This window comes from Pyrgilauda ruficollis, unplaced genomic scaffold, assembly GCF_017590135.1.
Source record: "Pyrgilauda ruficollis isolate IOZ18807 unplaced genomic scaffold, ASM1759013v1 scaffold16, whole genome shotgun sequence".
Lineage (NCBI taxonomy): Eukaryota > Metazoa > Chordata > Aves > Passeriformes > Passeridae > Pyrgilauda > Pyrgilauda ruficollis.
The window spans coordinates 6140880-6162239 of NW_024514764.1; the positions used below are offsets into that span (position 1 = coordinate 6140880).

Below are 21360 nucleotides of genomic sequence, written 5' to 3' on the forward strand. Positions count from 1 at the left end.
AGCCACAAGGAAACTTTTTTCTTTTTTTTTTTTTTTTCTTTTTGTGTGTGAGGGGAAGGTGGGGGTGGTCACGGAGGGAGGGGAAAGTGGAGATTGTCCAAGAAGTATGAATCACTGATTCCTCCTTTCCATGGACTAAGTACAGCACTTTCCCGGAAAGGAGGCAGCGGCTCCAGCTCAGGAGCTGGCCCCGCGCAGTTCCAGAAATCCACGCAGTTCCTGGGGTAGCTGTTAACTGCTGAGCAGCTGCTGCAGCTTCTGCTCTGACCTGGCTGGCTGGTTTATGGCCTGGGATGTTCCTGGTGTCCAGCAGGGAATGACATCCACAGGGCAGTCCTGCCCAGCACTGCTCCAGTTGGCCTCAGCGCTGCCAACCCCTGCCTGGCTCGGCCTTCCCACAGCAAGAAGGGTTAATGGAAAAGGGTTTGTGCTTTAAGACACTTTGAATGGCTTTTATTTTTAGACATTTTAGAAGATACAGAGTGAAAGCCTATTGTTCTTATGGTAAGAGATCTTTACAAAGACATCAATATTTAAAGTAATTAAAAATATCTTAACAAAAGACTTTGCTTAAAAACTTGGCAGTTTAACAAGCACTCCTCCCTTCATCATCTTTTATTCCCATCAGACCAAGGCCGGATTGTGATCCATGTGTGCTGCAACACAAACAAGAAGTGTGTTAGTTCTGCTCAGCTCAGTGCTCATGCACATAACTCTGCTGGGCTGGCACTGAGAGGCCTGCAACCCCCCAGGTCAGCACATTGAAAAATTAATTCTTTTTCCACCCCCCAATTATGTGGCATCCTTTTTAATCAAGAAGCCTCCTCTGAAATGTTGGTCCTCAGGGAAACAGTAATATAGGAACCTCACACTTGGCAAGAAATCTCTTCCCAGCCTGAGATGGAGCTCCCATCCAACCCACTCAGCAGCCTGAGAGTGTGAGCCAAGCTCTGTGGGCTTCCACAGGCTCCCTGTGGATGCAGATTCCTGAATCCACCTGTTCGGCTGGTGGGATTCCTACCCCTTGGTGATGGAAGATTGTGCTAAGCAAGAATAGTTGGAAATGGCCCTTGAAAAGTAAATTGGGACGTGCTGAGCCAAATGTGACTCTGCTGTAAAGGACACATGGTGTGACTGAACTCACAGCCATCCTCGCCTCAAACCTTCCTGTGGGGTGACAGCTGAGTGTGCAGGGTACCTGAGGGGATGCAGGGTGTAGAGAGGCAAATGATTGCTCAGAAATGCACAAACACATGCAGTTTTAGCCCAAAGAAGGCAGCAGAAAGGTAGATGTGACCTTATTAGGCTGACCAGTGACAGTGAGAGCACGGAAGGCTGTTGAAGTGAGTATGTCCTCAGTAACCAGGGCTTTGCTTTCTGGTTAATAATTAAACAGTGAGACTGTGGCAGTTCAGGCCCAGGGGCTGAAATGCAGGAACACCACTCCAGTGAAGTATCCCTGACACCAGCAGTGCTGCAGCCCGACTCAAATTCACAACTTGCTCCTTCCTACAAAAGCTGAAGGACTCTGAACAATTTTGGGTTTTCTCGGTTTTGTCCATCACATGAGAACAAGGGCATGAACCACCTCCTTGATCAGCTGTGGCTGAAGCACAGTGTGGGGTACCACAACACAACAGCTGGTAGGCGAGACCTTGGCTGCAGTAATTAAGTGGTTTTAGAAACCAAACACCCCAAAAACTCCTGCCTGCTGTGGAAACTGCTTGATTGTCTCACAGCCACATAGAACTTATTTCACTGTCAAAGGGGATGAAGCATCCTCTGGGGGAGGTGGGTGAGCTGATAAGATCAGTTGTACAGCTGATCTGTACAATTAATCAACACTGTGGACCCTCAGGTACATCAACTGTGGGCAGAATGTAGGGCTGAGGTTTTATTGACCAAACATGAAAGTCAGATTAATTACAACAGCTTCTTCAGCCTTTCTCTTGGGCTTTCTCTTCCTTGTGCAGGGCTTTAATTTTTAATAGATTAATATAAAAATATTCAGCTCTGTATTTTCCTTGGTTCTTTGCAAAAGAGGTAGCAAGTTACCTGTTCACTCCAGGAAAGAGAACAATGCACAGGGTGTTATTCTGCAGGCTTCTATAGAGCTTTTTGATATGGTGGTCTAACTTCTTCACCTTTTTCCTTAGATCCTGCTCCTGCATAAGAGAATAGAAGCATTGAAGTCCCCCATTCATCAGCAGTGATACTTCTAAGTGTGTGGGGATGGCACAGGTGAGGGCAGCAGTGATGCTGCTCCTGCTGGCACTTGGCAGTGCAGTGGCCCAGCTGCAGGGAGAACCACAGGCCCTGCTCAAATGGCTCCATGGCAAAAATGGGAGCTGCACCTCCAGAGCTCTCAGCTAGAGCTCTTCTTTCCTGTGCAGCCACACAGCCACTCACCTCTCCCTGTGCCCTGTCAGCTCTCCAGTGCCAGGTCTCAGTTCCTGGACAGCACCACCCACTGCCCTGCGCAGCAATGCTGCTTTTAATGTTATGCAGTGCCCTGCAAACATCACATTATTTCATGTGGTATTATCTCTCAAGCTGCTCTGTGGGAACTGATCCTTGGCAGCTCCTTTGCTCCAGCACAAGGAGACCCTTCTGTCACAAGCAGCTCTACACCTCAAAGTTACCTCTCCAGGTCCCTAGAGCAGTCCCTCCTCACTAGCTGCAGCAAACATCAGCAGAGCCTCACACTCACAGAGTCAGACAGCTGCTCCATTTTCTCATAAAAGATGTGTTTTCCTTGCTTCCCATTGCTGTGATTCATTTGCCAAATCCATCTCCAGAGGTGACCTGGAGCAAGGGCATTCCTACTTCTTAGCTCGCTGCCCTTCATGGTCCATCCATTTATAGCTTCAAGGGCATCCACAGCACTCTGAGTTTTCTGGAATTCTGAAATGCAAAGAGAAGGGAATGTGGTTTGGCAATGCTGTTGCTGCCCTCCTTGGCAGCTGCAAGGCAGGGCTAAAGGTGTGGAGCAGGAGGGAGATGAGAAACAAATCACTGCAGCAAGCAGATCCTCATCTTGCTACAGATAAACATCAGACTAGAAATGCCAGTTGGCTGCAGCAGCCCTCACTGAGCTGTTCCCACCTTTCAGAGGTGATTACTGGGCTGGGTGAAGCTGCACAGTGGCCACCCCTCACATGGAAGTACTGGAGCCCATTAGTTACCCTGGAATTTTTCTAAGTAAATATTTGGGGTTTTTTTTTAAGCAGGTGTTTTTTCCTCTTAAATATTTAACTGTAAAGTGCTCCTCCAAACAATATGTGCTTTCACTGGAGCATTTTCAATACTGTCCCTTGGAGCCTACCTGGGTTCCGGTAGCTCTTGCTATGTCTGTGCAAAGTCCCAGGGGCTGCTGAATGAGCTTATTTGAAGGAAATATGCAGGCTGTGTGTGAAGCTACTTACTGAGGAAACAGCAGTTCCTGTGCTTTCCACTCTGAAGATCCTTTGGCAAGAACAGTGTTTCCAGGTCTTTCAACTGGCTGAATTCTTCTTGCAAGTCTGTCTCTGTTAATGACTTCTTTAGACCAGCCACATAAATCACACCTTCATTTTCTACATCCAGTTCTAATTCCTTAATCAGAACATTGCAGTCCAGCATTGCTGCAGTGACTGGTCTCTGGACCTGGGGTGGATGCAGCAGGAATAAAAAGCATGTCAGCCTACACTGCTCTGTGTTCTGAGCTTCTATTTTAAAGTATTTTTCTCCCATTACCAAAAGTAGACAGGTTCTTTTTCATCACTTGAAATAAATATGACTAATGAAGGCCAACTTAATTAGTCATGATAAAGGGAGATCATATCTGTAATGCAGAAAAACTATAAAACTAAAATGCCATACTCTATATAGCCCTCTTACTTGGATCTGCCTTTTCAGGCTGCAGCTGGAGGTCAGAATTCTTTCTAACTCCCTTCTGCTGATAGGCAGAAAGGAAAAACAAAAGGGATCTAGCCACTTCCTTTCTGCCAGTGGCCCTGAATTGTGCAAGGACAGGGAGATTGTAACAGCACAAGCATTTGCTCAAACACAATGCTGTGATGTTTCAGATGTATTGGAGGCTGTGCCTCGGCTGAACATAACTTTTGCTGTGTGCCTTTACCTTAATGCAGGATCCTGCTACCTCAGCTCCATTCAGGCTTTCCACAGCAAGCTGGGCAGCTTCCAGCACTTCATACTGGATACACACATATGGCTTGAAATAGCAGAGTGAGATACTTCAGGTTTATCAGTGAGACACAGTAGCCCTCCCTTTTAAAAAGTCAGCTCTCCATAAAGTTTTGCTTTCTTTTAAAACTAGAATAATATAAAAAAAGTTTGAGGGTAAAATATGTAATACTCCACATACTCCAGCTGTTTAAAACCCTCTCCAATTAACTCTTCAATTAATACTACCCTTTTTTTCTCCTTTGGCTATTAAAGGACTTAATGTGTCAGTTCTCTTTAGAAGGACAAAAATCACCTCAGCTTCCCCAGCACTCAAAGTCCTCGGAGCAGCACATGAGCTGCACTTGTTCTTGTCATTATGTGGAGCAGCTTTTTAGGTACCCTGAATGATTGCAGTTGATGACTAAACTACCACAAAAACCCCTCCAAACAGAATAACTGGTATTTCTTTGGTTCTAATCCATATCTTTCCAAGAATTTACTCCGACCTTCCAGACCTGTCTGCAACCTTTGAGTGCTCCTCACCTGGAATGTTTCAGTTACCACTGTAAGGGACTGGATTGGTCCACACCTCCCAAATTCTTTCTTCACAGATTTGATGCAAAAGTTTTCTTCAAAAGGACCTGCGTAAATTGTCAGCATGTCAGTCAGCTTGCTTCTCACCTGTTGGAACACAGATTAGAGAAGGCACTTCACAAAGCAAAGGAACTAACTACTCAGTGCCTCCTGATAAATCACATCTCTCTACAAGCTCAGCATGAAGACTATTCTCAAACAAAAAATAATACCTTTTCATGAAGTCCAGCATGAAGGTGAGATGCAAGGTACTCTGGACCCAAACTGAACTGAATGATACTGAATTTGGACAGGGGAACATCTTCCAAGGCTCTCTGAAGGATCTGGAGGGACAAGAACAAACAAGGCTCAAAGACAATTGTAGTGCAGAGGATCAAAAACAAGGCTATTGAATTTAATTCCCAACTTTAATTTTCATTATTGTCCAAGAAAGTCCTCGGGCAGAAATTCTTCTTTGGTGAGTCATGAGAGGATGCAGAGGATCAAAGCTCATTTCCGAAATGCTCAAATGGATTTAGCTAACCTGGTATTAACACTACTGCTAACAGTACTGTCAGTCAGCTTTTAAAATAGGACTCATCTACCCACTCCCACAACAAGAACGACTTTGAACTATTTTGATGCTCAGACCAACCCACTCTCAGTCCATTCACCTGTTTGTTTGAAGTGCTCAGGTTACTCTGACACAGGCCAGAAGAGTCTAATCCCTGTCTGCCCAAAAGGAGGGGTTTCTGGCCAGTCACCTGCAGACAATCTAAAAAACTAGCAGAGAGAAGTACACTGTGAATCACAATATTTTTCAATATGGGGAATAAAAACTTTCAAGAAATGCTTGTCAGAGAATTACAATGCAGTTAAGAGATTTGAAAGAATACTCTTGTCCACAACATCAAAAGAAGCCTAGGAAATACTCTGTGAAATTTAAGATGAAACTGCTTAAAATTTTTTAGCACTATGCTGCAATTATTTGTGTCTGTCTGAAGATCCTGATGGCTTCTGAAAAACATAAGGCACTTGTTTGATTTTACTGAGGATTCAACTGAAGGAAAAACATACATATTTGAGAATCTTATTACCATGGTTTGGATAATGGTGGAGGCTCATTCAGCTCTTCCTGGAACCCACGTCCTTGTGGCTGTGGCACAGCTTTGTTCTGTGAGACCTCAGCCAGTTTTTCAGCTGTCAGAAGCATCTCCAAGTTTAGTTCTGCTACCTTAAGGAAGGAAGAAGATTATTAGCTGGCTTTCATCTCATCAGCTAATTGTAGCTGACAAAAAGCCTGTGCTTTCCCTGTGAGTCATGCAGGCACACTCCAGCAGTGAAGAAACATGGACATTAATTTCTTGCCTTATTATTTTCTGTTGTCATTTTCAAGCATGCAGCACTCACAGCATCAACAGGGAGTCATCTCCAAAAAAGTTCTCTCAGAAATCAACAGCACAAGGGACTCATAAAACCAGCTGAATCACTACCACAACACACAAGGTCTCTCTCTTCTTTGATCTAGAAAAATTACTGGCATTCCTGCAGGCTGGAAATGTCTCAGTCCTTCTTTACCCAGGGCCCCTCTTCAGGATCAGCAGCAATGCTGGCTGATGTCAGTGAGTACTGAGCACTGGTAGTGCCCAGGTGATCCAGGTACCTGGATACAGGCTGGAAATAACGAGCTGTCAAAACTGGGCCCTCTATCACAGCTCCATGTTCTCTTTTAAATCAATAGGAGGATGGGCAGGAGTGGAGGATTTTTTTCTTCAAAAGCACAACAACATTAAGTTCTGTAGTTTAGGACAGAAATCTTAATTAAATATAAATACCTTTGTTGGTCCTTGCTCAATGAAGAATTGAGCTAACTCCAGTGCAGCTCTAGCATCTTCTGTAGGATCATGCCCAAGCTTCTGTTCACACTGAATCTCCTTCCTAGGGCATCAAAATTAGGTGTACAGGCAGGTTATCTGTTTTTCCACACTGACCAACTTCCTGTCTTTTCTAAACTGGGTCCTTTTCAGGCAAAAGAGCTTTCCCCTCTCCAAAAAGGATTTCAGTTCTGTGCAGCAGCATTCTTGTGAAATATTCCCAAAAGTTACTGCAAGAAATGTTTTTGCAATGTTGAGCAAAATGGTTTATGGAATTTACAGAATCACAGAATTACTAGGTTGGAAGAGATCTTCAAGATCATCGAGTCCAACCTATGCTGTAACACCTCAACTAAACCATGGCACTGAGTGCCACATCCAGGCTTTTTTTAAACACATCCAGGGATGGCGACTCCACCACCTCCCTGGGCAGGCCATTCCAGTACTTTATCACTCTTTCTGTAAAAAACTTTTTCCTAATATCCAACCTGTATTTTCCTTGACACAGCTTAAGACTCTGTCCTCTGGTTCTGTCAGTTGTTGCCTGGAGAAAGAGACCAACCCCTCCTGACTACATCTCCTTTCAGGAAGTTGTAGAGAGTGTTAAGATCACCCCTGAGTCTCCTTTTCTCCAGGTAAACACCCCCAGCTCCCCCAGTCGGTCCTCTCAGCGTTTGTGTTCCCAGCCCCTCATCAGCCTCGTTGCCTCCTCTGGATGTTCTCAAGTGTCTCAACTTCTTTCCCAAACTGAGGGCACAGAACTGGACACAGCACTTGAGGTGTGGCCTCACCAGTGCCAAGCACAGGTGAAATTTGACAGAAGCAGTGCTAATACTTGCTACTCTGATGCATGACTATCTTTAAATTTTACTTCTTTCTCAACCAACGGCCCAACTCACAATTTGCACACAGAGAGGAAAGCAACCTCCAGTTCAGTGCAGTTTGGCACTGCAGAGTATTACCATTCACTGTGAGCATGGGGAGAATGATCTCACTAAGATACTGTCCAGTGGTAGCTGACACACTGAGAAATATGATTTAAGTCAGGAAATCAGACTTTCGTGCATTAACCTTTCTTTCTGGCCAACTGAAAGAGCTCTCACCTGTGTGAGCCAGAGTGCCTCTGTTGTTCTACGACTCAATACCTCTACAGCCCTGCAGGAAGGCGAGTTTTGCTGGGACTCAGATCTGGTTGGGTCACAGCATTCCTGCTTGCTCAAAGACAAGCCCATTTATTATGCTGCCTGATGTTTCAAGCAGCCAGTAAATTCCTTTTTACTGTGTCTAACTTGCACAACCTGCTCCTTTCTTTTGAATCTTAGTAACAAAATAATAATTCTGATACTATTAGCAGCAGATCAAGACCCTATGACCCACTATGACAGTTTCTAATCTTTCCCATGACAGTACACAGTAATAATCTTACCCTAAAACAGCTTTGGCTAGAAATTTTAGCTTATATCTTCGGCCTTCACTTCTGGCAAAAAGCAGTGAAGTATCAATAACGCTGGGGTGGATCATCTGGAGGAGAAAAATCATCACCACTTTAGTTTAAGAACGCACACATACAGAACTGGACAGTAACTCCACAATTTTCTGTGCCTCTGCCTTTTAATTTCAGTTGCCAGCTTCTCCCTGACAGATACCTCATTTACAAGAGAGCAAAAGGAATAATGAAACAAGTCCAACTCTCCTTTCTACTTCCCACTCTAGTGGGAAGATCTAGATTGGGTTAGAAAGATTAATTATAATTCAAGCATTTTAGATTGGTTAAATTACCCACAGAAAGGACTTCAGTTCTCCCTGTGACAGAGCTATCAGAAGCATCTGGCTGAAGCAGAGGGGTAAAGTTGCACTTGCAACAATATCTGTGTCTGGACAGACTTCTCTCTTTAGGGTTCTGAACAGCCCCTTGCAAATTTTACAGCTGTAAAGAGAGTTCTTGACTTTTAAGCCTTACAAACATAGGGCCGTTCATAATAAAAAGTAATTAACAAGTGTTCACTAATAAAAAGAACAATTGTTAAAGAGTTTGCAGGTGTGAAATGAGTAACACAGGGTTGGGAAAAACAGTCTTAAAAACATACTCACTTCCAAAGCCTGAAGATCAGAATTTAAAGAATGACCCACCAACACTGCATCATGGGGAAGCATTTTTTTTAGCCTGGTTTGGATGTCTGACAGTCTTGTCTTCACTGGAAGAAGCATTTTCCTTGTGATTCCTGAGAATCTTCAAAACAAAAGTTGGGTGAGTTAAAAGCAATACATTAGCAACAGTGTATGCTGGAACACATTACAAGCAGGTCCTGTAAGATATGAACTCAATGTAGCTAATCACAGAATGCTATTTACTGTTTTCTGTTCCAACATCAGAGGATATACTGCAGCTAAACTGCTAAGAGTGCTGTTTCAAAAGTTTATTTCTCCCAGGTATTCTTAATAATACAGTTGGCATCAGATAGCACAGGTAAGGAAATACTGCAAGTCTGATGGTGGAAGGAGATGCTTCCAAGTAACCTAAGGGGACTGGGACAGCACCTCCTGGAAAAAGCCAGGTGAAGTTTTGAAGAAGACAAGCCTTGAGTTTTGCCTGCTTTTGTTATAATCCTGAGCCCCACCCTGAAGGTGTGTACAAGCTCTACGCATTTTTTACATATGAGCAAATTCAGCTATGGACTCCCATCTTATTTTATAACCATGAGTGAAGAGCAACTTGTACTGTGTATCATTAATTTGTAGCAGAACTTTCCTATGGACACTGCAGAATGGCAATGGTTCTGCCTGGTAGCCCCAGAGGCACTGTGCAGCACATTGTACACATAATGTTGGTCACTTCAGTCACAGCAAGAACTGTATCCCTAACACTGAGGGAAATGCAGCAGGCATCTGTGCAAACCAAGGGGTTTCTGAAAGGTCCTGTGTAACAGACTGAATGTGAAAGGGGTGCAGCTCTAAAAGACAAAGAGATAAGAAAGGTTTGTGCAAGTGACCTGGTGCGGTAGTTCACCACTGTGCTCTCAGGTTTGACCAGCTCATTCAGGAGGCACTGACCCCGTGCATCCACCAAAGACACACGGGTGACTTCGTTCCCTTTTGCAGTCAGGCACTGTCAGGAAGAAGCAGAGGCAGTTGTTGAATCAGCACGATGCTGCCACTCAAAAACCTTAACTAACATTTGCTTTGGCTGCAGCAGCATCACTGGGAAGGAGTTCCTTGACTTAGAGATCTACCACTCACAGCTGGTGGGTTTATACTCTACTGTGCTTCATTCTAATTGTTAAATGTGCACAGTAAGCACAGCAAACACACAGGCAAGCACGGCACAGAAAAACATTGTAAAGAAGTGCTGATTTCACAGAATCAAACTGTGCTCTGCACTGCACAAATACCACTGACAGCACCAGCCCCAGAGACATTGTACAGTGTAAAGGCAGAGCCCAGGTTGTATCAATAGTTACTTAATGCTGATTGATGCAAACAGGCATCTCTGCAGTGTTGTAAAGATGGACTCTTCATCAAGTAGCTGCCAAAGGAAAGATGTGTGACAGTCTTTCCTTTCTCAAACCTTGGAGAGAGCTGAGGAGGAATTCCACAGCAGTCTCATGCAGCATTGCTGACAGGCCTGGAAGATCCAGCTGCTGCTCTGGGAGCCAGCAGAACTGAGCTTTCTGCTCAGGACATTATTTCTGTCTCACAGCCAGAACTACTGCTGGGGCCTCTCCATGGCTGCATTAGCACTGGTTCCATCAAGGAAGGAACTGGCAGCAGATATTAAGATATAAAAAGTGGTTTAACAAATACAAGTGATTGGTTTACTTGGGAAGAGCTGATAAGAGCTGGGTGCCTGACTCCATTTTGTAAGGCCACACACACTGATTTTTACCATTTCACAATCCAGACCAAAGAGGGGACTGCTGTCTGTCCTCTGCTGATCACACTCTGTGGAGATGTAGCCCTTGCATCCAGGGGAACCTGGAGGGAAAACACACCTGGGAATAAGAAGACCTTTCTTCTACAACTCATATGACAAAAAGTATCACTAAACTGTCAAAACTAAAAACAATCCCCAACACAATAAAACAACTAAACAGCCCTCACCCAAAACCTGACCTTTTATGGGATAGTCATTTTTTTTCTGCTCTTCTAAAGTTAGAGTATAGCTTGTAAGGCCTTGTTTTTTTTCTCCATATCTCTGAATGATGGGGTCACATTGCAAGTCTGAGCTTTTAGCAATGCATTCACTGCTGGTGGAAGTCAAGCCTGTAAAATACAGAAGTATCTGTCAAGCTGAGTTTCTGCATCAGATCAACACTTAAGAGGCTGCACCATTCCAAATCACTACCTGGAACAACAGACTGAAGAGAGAGAGAGAGGATCAGAGAAAAAGACAGTCTTCTTAGCTCAAACCTAATTTATATCTCCGTCTCTTTGATTAGATACATCTTAGAATGGGTAGTAAAGCAGCAGGGATTAGGATTAAATATGTTAAAAACTTTCTCTCATTTTGCATTCACTTGGACAATCAGCCCAACATGAGTTACTGAGCTAGTCAGGGTAAGAAGTCTCATGGCTTAAGCCGTTGTATGCGTTCCTTTCTAAACAAGTTTACCATGGCAGCACTGGGATTGCAGAGGACGCAAAGTCATAAATTTCTGTTCAAAGTGAGTCATTGTCTTGAAAGAGACAATGCAAACCCAAACAAAATACCTTGTGGAGTGTTTTGAGATTTCAGGTTTGTTCCTTCTCCATACAGGCTGACTGGGAAGTTAGCAGAAGGTGCTAATGTGAATCTCTGAAAAATGAAAATGTGAAAACATGTTAGTGACTTTGAAAGACAAGCAGAGATAAGAAGAAAATTAGGGGTTCATTGATCCCCAAGCCAGCCAAATTCAGAGGAGGATGAAAAAATAAATAGTGGAAATACATATAGTGTTTTAGCAAGTAGACAAACTCAACACAAATCAAACCTGTCCTAATGAGGGATGATACAGGATTCTTTGTACCACAGGACAGATTTGCCTTGCCTGATATGATCAAGAAAGGCAAATCTCAAGACCTTCCTTGATAGAAACTAAAGCTAGTTCCAGTCTTTCCAGTTAAGTTGTGATTTACATTTGCTGTAGTTCAGGAAGAACTCTCTAGAAGCTTAAATTCAAGTCCTAGTTTCTTTCTATCTTCTTTCAAAAATATTGCTTGTAAGTAAGAAAATTAAAATAATTATTTTAATAATCTTTCTGGGAAATGGGAGAAACTTGACATAAAGTGCAAATAATAAAAGTGGTGTTTTTCAGCTAAGACTAGCATAACTCTATAGAGAGTCTTCTCACTCACAGTAAGTTCCAAATTACTGAAATTATTCCAAGATATTTATAATCCAATTGGCATCCTGTAGATGCAGGATACATAACAGTCAGAGGATTGAAGCATCAATGAACATTTCACCTGGTAAAGCTTCAAAGACACAAGTGTTGAAATCCTGTTCCTATTATCAAAGCCCTGTCCAGTTGTGAGCTGACAACTGCTGCAAACAGATCCTCTCACATCCTTGGAAAAGGCAGTAATTCCACTGCAGCCATTATCCTGGGATGTGGTTTCAGGACTGGCAGAAGTTTAGAGGACAATGAGGCAGTCTGGGGACTTACATGGCGGAACACTCTCCGGAGGTGTTTGAACTGTAAATAGAACCTGTAGAAATGCAGTTGGCTCATTTCGTGCAGAACAACAACCACAACCCCAGCCAGGTGGCTTTGGTGATAAATACGGCACCAGCTGCAGTTAAAAAAGAGTAATAATTAAAATATATATATATATATATATAAATCAAAGCAAAACAATTATCTAGCACTCTTAAAAAAAAAAAGCTGGAACCAGCCCAGCCTTTAAGTCAGTAAATGGCGAAGTGCCAAATGACTTCAATAAGAAAAGGCTTTATAGCTTATCTTGAACAGCCACATATTCCTGGAAGCAACAGAATACAGGAGACAGAGAAAGAAGAGTTATTGCAAATTTCTGCTGCATACCATTTCAAGACATGTATACCTCATTCATATGCATCAGAATGTGAATATACCAGCAACTTCAACTGTAGTCATGCAGTCTGGTGAATTAAATAATCAAAATAAGTTTCAAAAAATAATTTTCTATTCACTATTAAAATCTAAAATGGGGTATTTTCTGCCTTGACTTTCATTTGGCTTTCATTTAATTAATTAATTAAATTTCATTTTTGCCATTCAAGGTTATAAACCCTCCAGAGCCCTTCCCTTCCAGTCCTGAGAAGTCCCTTTCACTTCACTTCTGAGAAGTGGCCCAGAGAAAAGGAGAAGTGACTAAAATGTTTGCTTTTTTTCTGAAATGCTCTAGAACACTCTGTTTCAATTATATCTAACGTGAAATGCATTAATATTTGTGTTAATATTTTAACAGGGTATTTTGTTTCCCAGTGTGTGGAGCTTCTTCAGTTCCACAGCAGTCATTCAGTTTTTCAAAACTGCATGAAACAAAACTATGGAATGGTAAGATTTCTGCCAGAAGAGGAATTCTGCTTCCTGGCCAAATCTAACAACAACTGCATCTGCACAATCCAGGCTGCCATTATGGCAACTGCACAGCGAGTGCTCCACACCCAGCATGGCCAATATTCCTGCAGGAATGTTTTCACACCAGGGAGAACACGAGAGCAGGCTGACTGCAGCTGTGGGTGTACCTGGGCTGTGCTGCGTTGTGGCATTTCCCCAGAGCTGCATATTTCAGCAGCTCATACAGCTGCTCCTGGCTGATTTCAGAGTCCTCACCCAGCAGAGCTGCTGACAAATGACATGACTTTTCCTGTGGAAAGGAAAATACTGGTAAAGAGAGGTTTCATGTAATCACACCAGGCCGTGAAAAAAGAAAGAAAAAGAAACTACCTGGATACAATCTGCTACATTTAAACTAACTCTTCCACCCCTTATAGGCAACAGTTTCCTATCAGATCCCACTGAATATTACATTAACCCAACATTTCAGTAAGCCCAGTACTCTAAATTCAAAGATTTATTTAATAAAGATTAACATAAGCAGATGTATGCTGTAAGGAGACTATTGATACGCAAACACAATATTCTGGTCTCTCAACCCTTTCCCCCACTTGCTGCTGCACAGCTTCAAACATTTGTACAAGTGTTACATGGAGGGACTAACTCTGTGTGAGGTTTTCACTATCTGCAGTGTGGGATCTGCTCTGCCACAAGGCTTTGCTGACCCCTGCAGGGGAAAACGCTTCATAAAATCCAAGGAGGATGCAGAAAGAAAGCACTGAGCAGATGAGGTGGGGACTGTGCCACACAGCAGTTCTTTAAGCCTAAATGCACAAATTCTTCTAAAGGCTAACTAGCAAGGAAATGTGGCATTTTGGTGCTCTCCACTGACCACATGGCCTCTTCCAAAGAACTTCCGTAAAAATTTTAAAGATATTATAGGTGATGAAAAGACATCAAGGCATACAGGGGGGAAAACGCCACACAACACTAGAGCATAAAACCTCACAGCACGAATACCCACTGGAAGTTCTTTTCCCCCACACACTAACAAGCTGTGTGCTCAGTAATTTGGACAGAGCCTGCCCACATGGGACTGAGCTGGTGTGCTCTTCAAGACGTTTGTCACTGGGTAAGGAAGTTAAAGAGAGGTGACAACGTTCGTGGTTCCAGTGGTTGAGAATCATCTGGCAATAACAGCCCAGGCTGGTGTAATTGCTAGTGCCTCATCTCTCAAGCTGAGACAAGTAATGACACCGTTGTTTTCAATACAGCCTAATTAAAGCTTTGCAAAAAAACCCACACAAAGAGCAGAGGTTTTGATTCACCAAGGAGAGGGTACTGCCAACCACAGGAATTTGTCTCTGACCGGGTACAAACAGGACGGATCTCAGGCTGGAGACGCCGGCACTGACTCAGGGTGCCCGGGTGAGGTGACACCGGGGGCTGCTCTGCGTCCTTCAGCCGTGCGTGTGCTGGGCACACACAGCGCTCCTTTCAAGATCTGCTTTGTTTACAAGATCATATTGGAGAATGTATCTGGGGTTTTTTTAAACAAAAATTCCTTAAATGTAACGCTGAGCACTACAAATGAGTTATTTTCCACGTCTCTTGGAGCAGAATCCAAGGCATTAACAGGCTCCCCAGGGCAGCGGTCAGGGCCCCAAACCTGCCAAGGTTCGAGAAGCGTTTGGACAATGCTCTCAGGCACATGGTGGGATTGGACTGGCCACAACTCCAGGGCAGGAGCTGGACTCGATGAGCCCCGTGGACAACTCAGGACATTGTGTTGTTATCAGCAGGCACTGGCTGTACCCGACCCTCCCGCTACACTGCCGGTGTACACGGCTTTGCTGAGCTCCAGCACCCCAACGCGGGACACAGCAGCACCCCGAGAAGCGGCCGTAAGGGGCACAGGGCCCGCACCGCGCTCCTCCCAGCGCCGGCCGCTCGGCTCTCACCTCGGGGCCCAGGCCCGGGCCGCCGCCATCTGCCTTCCGCCTCTTCCGCGCCGCCCGCGGCCCCTCCGCGGCCTCGCCGGGCCGCTTGCGCCCGTTGAGGCACAGCCCCTTCGCCATGGCGCGCACGGGAGCGGCGGCCTCGGGCGGCCCCTCACGGCCGGGCACAGCCCCGAGCTCCCGGGAGCTCTCGGATCGCGCTGGGCGGCGCCGGGACCGCGGCCGGAGCAGCCGAGCGCCGAGAGCGCGATGGGGGCGGGCCCGCGGGAGCTTTGAAATGGCGGCAGCCCGCTGAGGCGGCGGGGGTGGCCATGGCCACCAAGCGTCTGGCCAGGTGCGGGGCCGGGGCACGGTGTCCGCGCGCGGAGGGGTCGCGGCGGTGGCGGTGTCCGGGCGCGGAGCGGAGGGGCGGTGGCTGTGTCCGGGCGCGGAGCGGAGGGGCGGTGGCGGTGGCGCTGTCTGGGCGCGCAGCGGTGGCGGGCGGCCCCTGAGCTCGGTCGGTGTCCGCAGGCGGCTGGGGCTGGCGCGGAGCAGCGCGCGGGCGCGGAGCGGGGCCCCGGCCGCGGGGCAGCGCTTCGCCTTCCTGATCGTCCTGGACTTCGAGGCCACGTGCTGGGGGGACCGCGGGCGGCGCGGGCCCGAGATCAGTGAGTGCGCCGAGCTGGCTTTGAACCGTGTGCCGTCTTTGTGTGTCTTCCTCGTATTATGTCCCTTTTAACCCCTGGCGTTTCAGCCCCAGTGTAATGGGATAATAGACATATAAATTATATAAATGTGGGTATGTATTCACACACACATATATATATATACGCACATATAAAAAATGTAAATCACAGAATATTCTGAACTGAAAGAGACCAACAAGGATCACCTAGTCCAGCTCTCAAGCGAATGATCTACACAGGGATCAAACCCACAAGCTTGGCCTTATCAGCATCATGCTTGAGCTATATATAGATATAATACAATAATGGAATATGCTAAGTTGGCAGACACCCATCTGAAAATGGTCTCATTCCTGTGAACAGTTTTAACCTTTCTGGCTTTGTGTTTTGGTTCTGTTTCGTTTGTTTTGTTTCTTCTCTGTGTTTGTTGCAGTTGAATTTCCAGCTGTCCTGTTAAACACCTCAACAGGAGCTATTGAATCTGAATTCCACATGTATGTCCAGCCCCAGGAGCATCCTATTCTCTCTGAATTCTGTACAGAACTAACTGGCATAACACAGGTATAATTATGACTTAACATTGTTTTACGATTGTATAATTGCTGTTTACTGTTTTATTTAAAGAGGCTATAAAGAAATAAACCTCAAATGAATTTCAGTACATTCTAACACATACGTACTTCTTGTTCTATTCCTTGAAGAATCAAGTTGACCAAGGGGTGCCTCTCAACATTTGCTTATCACAGTTTTTGAAATGGATTCAAAAGATACAAAAGGAGAAGAAAATTATGTTCAATACAGATAGTCAGAGTAATTCTACTACAGAAGCAAAAGCATGTGCCTTTGTTACATGGACAGGTAAATAACATTTTCATTTGCTTTTTCTGCACAGTAATAACATTAGGTGGCACTAGTGAGATTGTGTCTTCACTTCTACACAGCCAAACTCCTATTATTAGCTGTTAAAAATGTGGAATATTGAGATAAGGCTGAAAATATGAAATCCGTGGAATCCTGACATGTTTGCTGCATCTTTGACTCCAGGGTCTGATGCTGTTACATTTTTCTGCTTTAGTCAACTGTATGATCATTCTTAGTGTGTCTAAATGAATTAATGATGTCTTTGAAATCTTTAACTGTCTGAAGTTAATTACCAACAACAGGGGTTTGCCTCTCCTGGTGTCCCATTGCAGCAACCCCAGTGCTTCCCTTGGACAGCCACTTCACAGCCTGTGCCTGCTGCCCTCCAGCAGCACAGGATGCTGGCAGTGTGTTGGAGTTGTGTCCCTTTATGTAGATTTTTAGGCCACATAAAGGGACACATAGGCCACATTGTGTGGATTTTAGTTCAGTTCTGCAGTGGTGGATTGACTGTGGCTTTCCCCGCACAGACTGGGACCTGGGGGTGTGTTTGCACTACGAGTGTAAAAGGAAGCAGCTGCGCAAACCTGACATCCTGAACTCCTGGATTGATCTCAAAGCGACCTACAGGGTGAGAGGATTGGCACACTGAAACATTTCTACCCACACTGATCTCAAAGGCTGACTGTACCTGGACTTACAAGGCAATGCTGTATGCCCCAGTGACCAGAGTAACCTGGTTTTATTTCATGTTGTTACTGCTCAATTACCAATTGCTCTAGAACTGTGTGAATTTGAATAGAGATCTTAATGCTAGGAAAAGATTGTTGTTTGATAAAAGAATGATAATTATGAGAATTTATGAGCTGCACTTCCTTTCCTGACACATTTTGCTCTCCTTGCTTCCTATCTTTTGTTGTTTTGTGTGCTCTTATTGCTGCCTTATATATATTATATACCTTACAGGTAGGCAGCAGAATTAGATCTCTAAAGATCAACTGTGAATATTCCCCCTTTGCAGTGATCAAATCAGATACTCATATTAGGAGCAAGAAGTAATACTCACTTTTTTCACTTACAAAAAAATCCATACCTATGCCAAATATATTCATGCCCATGCCTTTGATTGCATCTTAAGGTATTATTTATAGCTGTATTCTTTAATGCTGGTCTGTTAAGACTTTCATCAGTGTAAGTAAGCCATAGAGTGCAGACAAATGGCTCCAGAGCTCAGACAGAATGGATTTGTTTAAGACTGAGAGAAGGGATTCATGTTTCTTTCCATTCTGATTTCTAACTGGGTAAGTAACTTATGGACTTATCCTCACTGTAAAATGCAAATACCCAGCTTGCTTAATTGCCTTGTGAGATTTATTATTTGTAAGGGGATATTTCTGAAATGGCTTTGCTTCACTAGGGAAAGATTTTTAAATGCTGCATGTTAAGCACCTGCATTTCTTTCCTTAGGCCTTCTATAACAGAAAGCCTAAAGGGCTAAATGGAGCTTTGCAGGATTTGGGGATAGCTTTTGAAGGACGGGAACATTCTGGTAAGCGTGATGATCCTTATTTTAATATGTATCTTATAAAGCTAAATAGTACTATTTAACTCTAGTTAACCTAAAGCAGCTAGTTATTACTCTGAGTTGTTACTACTGTTTCAGGTTATGCCATGCTCTGTCCAACAGATCATGAAAACAAGAAAGGCAAAGTGCTCTGAGATCAGTTTATTTCTAACCTCATACTTAATTTCTGAAATCTCTTCTACTGCTACTAAAAGTATCAATTTATGAATTCACAAGATCAATTTATGAATTGCTAGGATGCAAAAGAAAAGAGGTGGAGGGAAGATAAAGAAACTTGATTTTACCTGATAGATCTGAATATCATGTTAATGTGAGAGAAATGCATCACAATATGTTTGGGGTTTTTTTTACTTGACTAATAAAAAGAGCAAGGATATTTAAAATTGTGAATAGATATTCAGCTCTATGGATAATCCTTCAGATGCTTCAGCACAGAGAATTATTTGGAATTTTCTACTTCCATTCCCGTTTTTGAACTAGATGACTAAGTGTCACAGTTCTGTGACTCCTTGTCATTCATGTAAGGCTTACCTAGATTACATTTTTCCAGTAATAAGAACAATTCCCAGTAGCAGTTCAAAAAGAAGACATTAATATAACCATACTTTGAAGGGTTGGATGATTCCCGGAATACTGCTCGTCTTGCTTGGAGGCTGATTTGTGACGGATGTGTGCTGAAAGTTACTAAATCTTTGGAAAAGGTTAGTCACTACTTCATATCTCCCTGTCTACTTGCTTTGTAGCCTGGAATACAGATGAAAGGTGATCTATTCAAATAACAAACCCAGCATCCTGACTGTGATTTGGAAAGAACATCCTTAGGCTGATATGCTTATTAATTTTCTGCATTTATTCCCAAAATGTCTGGGTATTCACTTTCCAAAATCTGCTTTTGTTTATGGACTCCCTAGGCACATCAGAAGAGTAATTTAATTTCCAGAACACTGACTGTAAATGTCACTGGCAAGACTCCACTGGGAAGTAAGAGCAGACCTGAAACATCTAGAGATGGAACTTGTGAAACAAAACCTCTGGCTGAGAACAAACACAAGAGAATTGCTGGAAACAAGATAAATTCTAATGTACAGGCTGGGGAACAGCAGATCACTTGCACTGATCCCTCTGCAGATGTCTGTGTTGTACCCAGCAGCAGCTCAAGGACTGAATTCCATGCTCAATGCCAAAGCTCTTCAGCAGCATGTCCTGACAGATTTCCTGTTCCCCTGGGTCTGGCACAGCCATGTCCCAGTCCTGCACCAACAGGCATTGGGCAGCCTGTGACAACAGCCAGGCCCAGCCTCCCAGAACAGGGATCAGGGCTGGTGCTTGTCTCCACCACCATCCCCTCAGTTACTCTCTCCAGTGGGGACATCAGCACCAGTTCTGAGTGCTTGTCTCTGCTGACAGACTGGGAAGATGTTGCTTTGATACCAGAATCTCAATGTGAACAAAATTCAGACTCTGTTCAGCTCAAGGATGACTCAAGCACAGATAGTCTAACAGTGTCTGAAGAACAAACTATTTCAAAACAATTGGCTGTGACAAGTTCAGATAATCAGAGTTTGGAGGAAAGCGTAGCACCCATGGAACCTCTGAGGTCTGTTGTTTACAAAAGTCCTGATACTACAATCTATAATATAGGGACAGTACAAAGGCAGACTTCAAATTTTTCAGCTTTTAAGTTACCATCTGCAAAGGGAAATGCTGTTTCAGCACAGTCAGCATTAATTGGAAATTACTCTACTCCTTTAGAAGCTTCTAAAAGAAAGCAAACTAGTCCAAAAAAGTGCCCACCAGCAAAAAAGCAGTCTTTTCATATATATCAAGAGAAAACTTCCTCTTTTGATCACTCCTTACCTTTGAGAAGTTCAAATTTGCCCAGAGTATTTCCTGCAGTTCTGAACTCCACAGTCAATTTGAATGAATCTGTAAGAGCTGTGAGAAATGGAAAATCAACTCCCCCTCTGTGTAACTGTGGCAGAAGAGCCAAAAAACTCTCTGTGTCAAATGCTGGCCCGAACCATGGCAGAGCATTTTTTTGTTGTCCTGTTGGCAAGCAAGGTGGTAATAAGAAAAGTTGTGGATACTTCAAGTGGGAATATGCACTTCTGAAAGAGAAATCCAGTGGTCTCACCTTTAATACAGATGCTTTGACCTCTCTTGGAACTGTTCCTAGTAATTCAGAAAATTCTTCCAACAAAAAAAATTGGTGTCTCAGACCCTCTATGAGAACTTGAAAATGGATACAATTTTTTTGTCTGAATCCTAAACTCTCTAAGTTTCATGCTTAATGGAATCAGGACAGTCAAATGATATCAGATATATATTCTCAGAATGGGATGAAAAGGAGAGTTCTTGGTTAACATAGATAGAAAGTTGCTCAAACACACAAAAATATCAGCAGATCATAAAGTAACTCCTTAATGAAGTGTGAGAGAACAGATAAAACTATTAAGTGCTAAAATTAGAGTATGAGCAGCTGTTGCTACAATTCTTAAATTTCTGTTCTATCATATATTTTAAATGCCTTACTAGTCCAGTCGTTAAAGATTTCAATGACACAGATTTTATTTGCACTTTTTTTCTAAATATACTTTTAATGCCTACACCTTTTAATTTTTAAACTTTTGAAAGATTTTTAAATCTCTTTATAATATGTTGCACATCAAAAGTGATTCTTGAAGCAATAGTATTCTCTTAAACCCTTACAGAATTTTTTATCCTTTAAGTAACAATAAAGATAAGATACTGATATTTCATTAAATACTTTATTTAACACACATTACTGTTGTGCTCTTGCCTCTCTGGGTTTCCCATTTCATTTCTATCAGTGTCTGCTTTAGCTCAAAGTGTAGCCCCTGGGACAGACAAATGATGGGAATCAGGTAAGAATGTATTCAAACCTAAACTGAGAAGGATATAGTGTAATGTCTTACTTTACATTATCGTGTAAATCTGCAATGTCTTTCTTTGTAAAAAATCCTGCAAAAAAGCAGCAAGTACTTTAATTTTTTCTCCACTTCTAATGCAGTTTGCTTTCAGTGGTGGTTTTCTTATATTGGATTTGGAAAAACTGCCTCGGTCAGTTTTTTCCACAGATCAGAACTCGTAACAATGCTTACCCCCTTAACTGTCTAAGAAGCTTTAAAGTTACAGCAG

General features: G+C 43.4%; 2 protein-coding genes across 2 annotated transcripts; one reads left to right on the forward strand and one right to left on the reverse strand.

Moving 5' to 3' along the window:
• Positions 1–441: 441 nt before the first annotated feature.
• REXO5 (RNA exonuclease 5) lies at positions 442–15284 on the reverse strand. The gene is made up of 19 exons (XM_041462678.1): positions 15094–15284; positions 13321–13442; positions 12257–12383; positions 11322–11406; positions 10725–10874; positions 10498–10586; positions 9605–9720; positions 8706–8844; positions 8041–8135; positions 6576–6678; positions 5838–5974; positions 5415–5523; positions 4974–5084; positions 4711–4848; positions 4121–4213; positions 3426–3645; positions 2711–2904; positions 2056–2165; positions 442–656 (listed from the first exon to the last, which is right to left on the reverse strand). Exons 1-19 carry the CDS (start codon positions 15208–15210, stop codon positions 587–589), a joined length of 2325 nt encoding a protein of 774 aa, XP_041318612.1. The 5' UTR covers positions 15211–15284; the 3' UTR covers positions 442–586.
• A 117-nt stretch (positions 15285–15401) lies between these two features.
• ERI2 (ERI1 exoribonuclease family member 2) lies at positions 15402–20983 on the forward strand. The gene is made up of 8 exons (XM_041462114.1): positions 15402–15424; positions 15562–15737; positions 16189–16316; positions 16457–16613; positions 17147–17247; positions 18084–18165; positions 18814–18902; positions 19113–20983. Exons 1-8 carry the CDS (start codon positions 15402–15404, stop codon positions 20436–20438), a joined length of 2082 nt encoding a protein of 693 aa, XP_041318048.1. The 3' UTR covers positions 20439–20983.
• Positions 20984–21360: the final 377 nt, after the last annotated feature.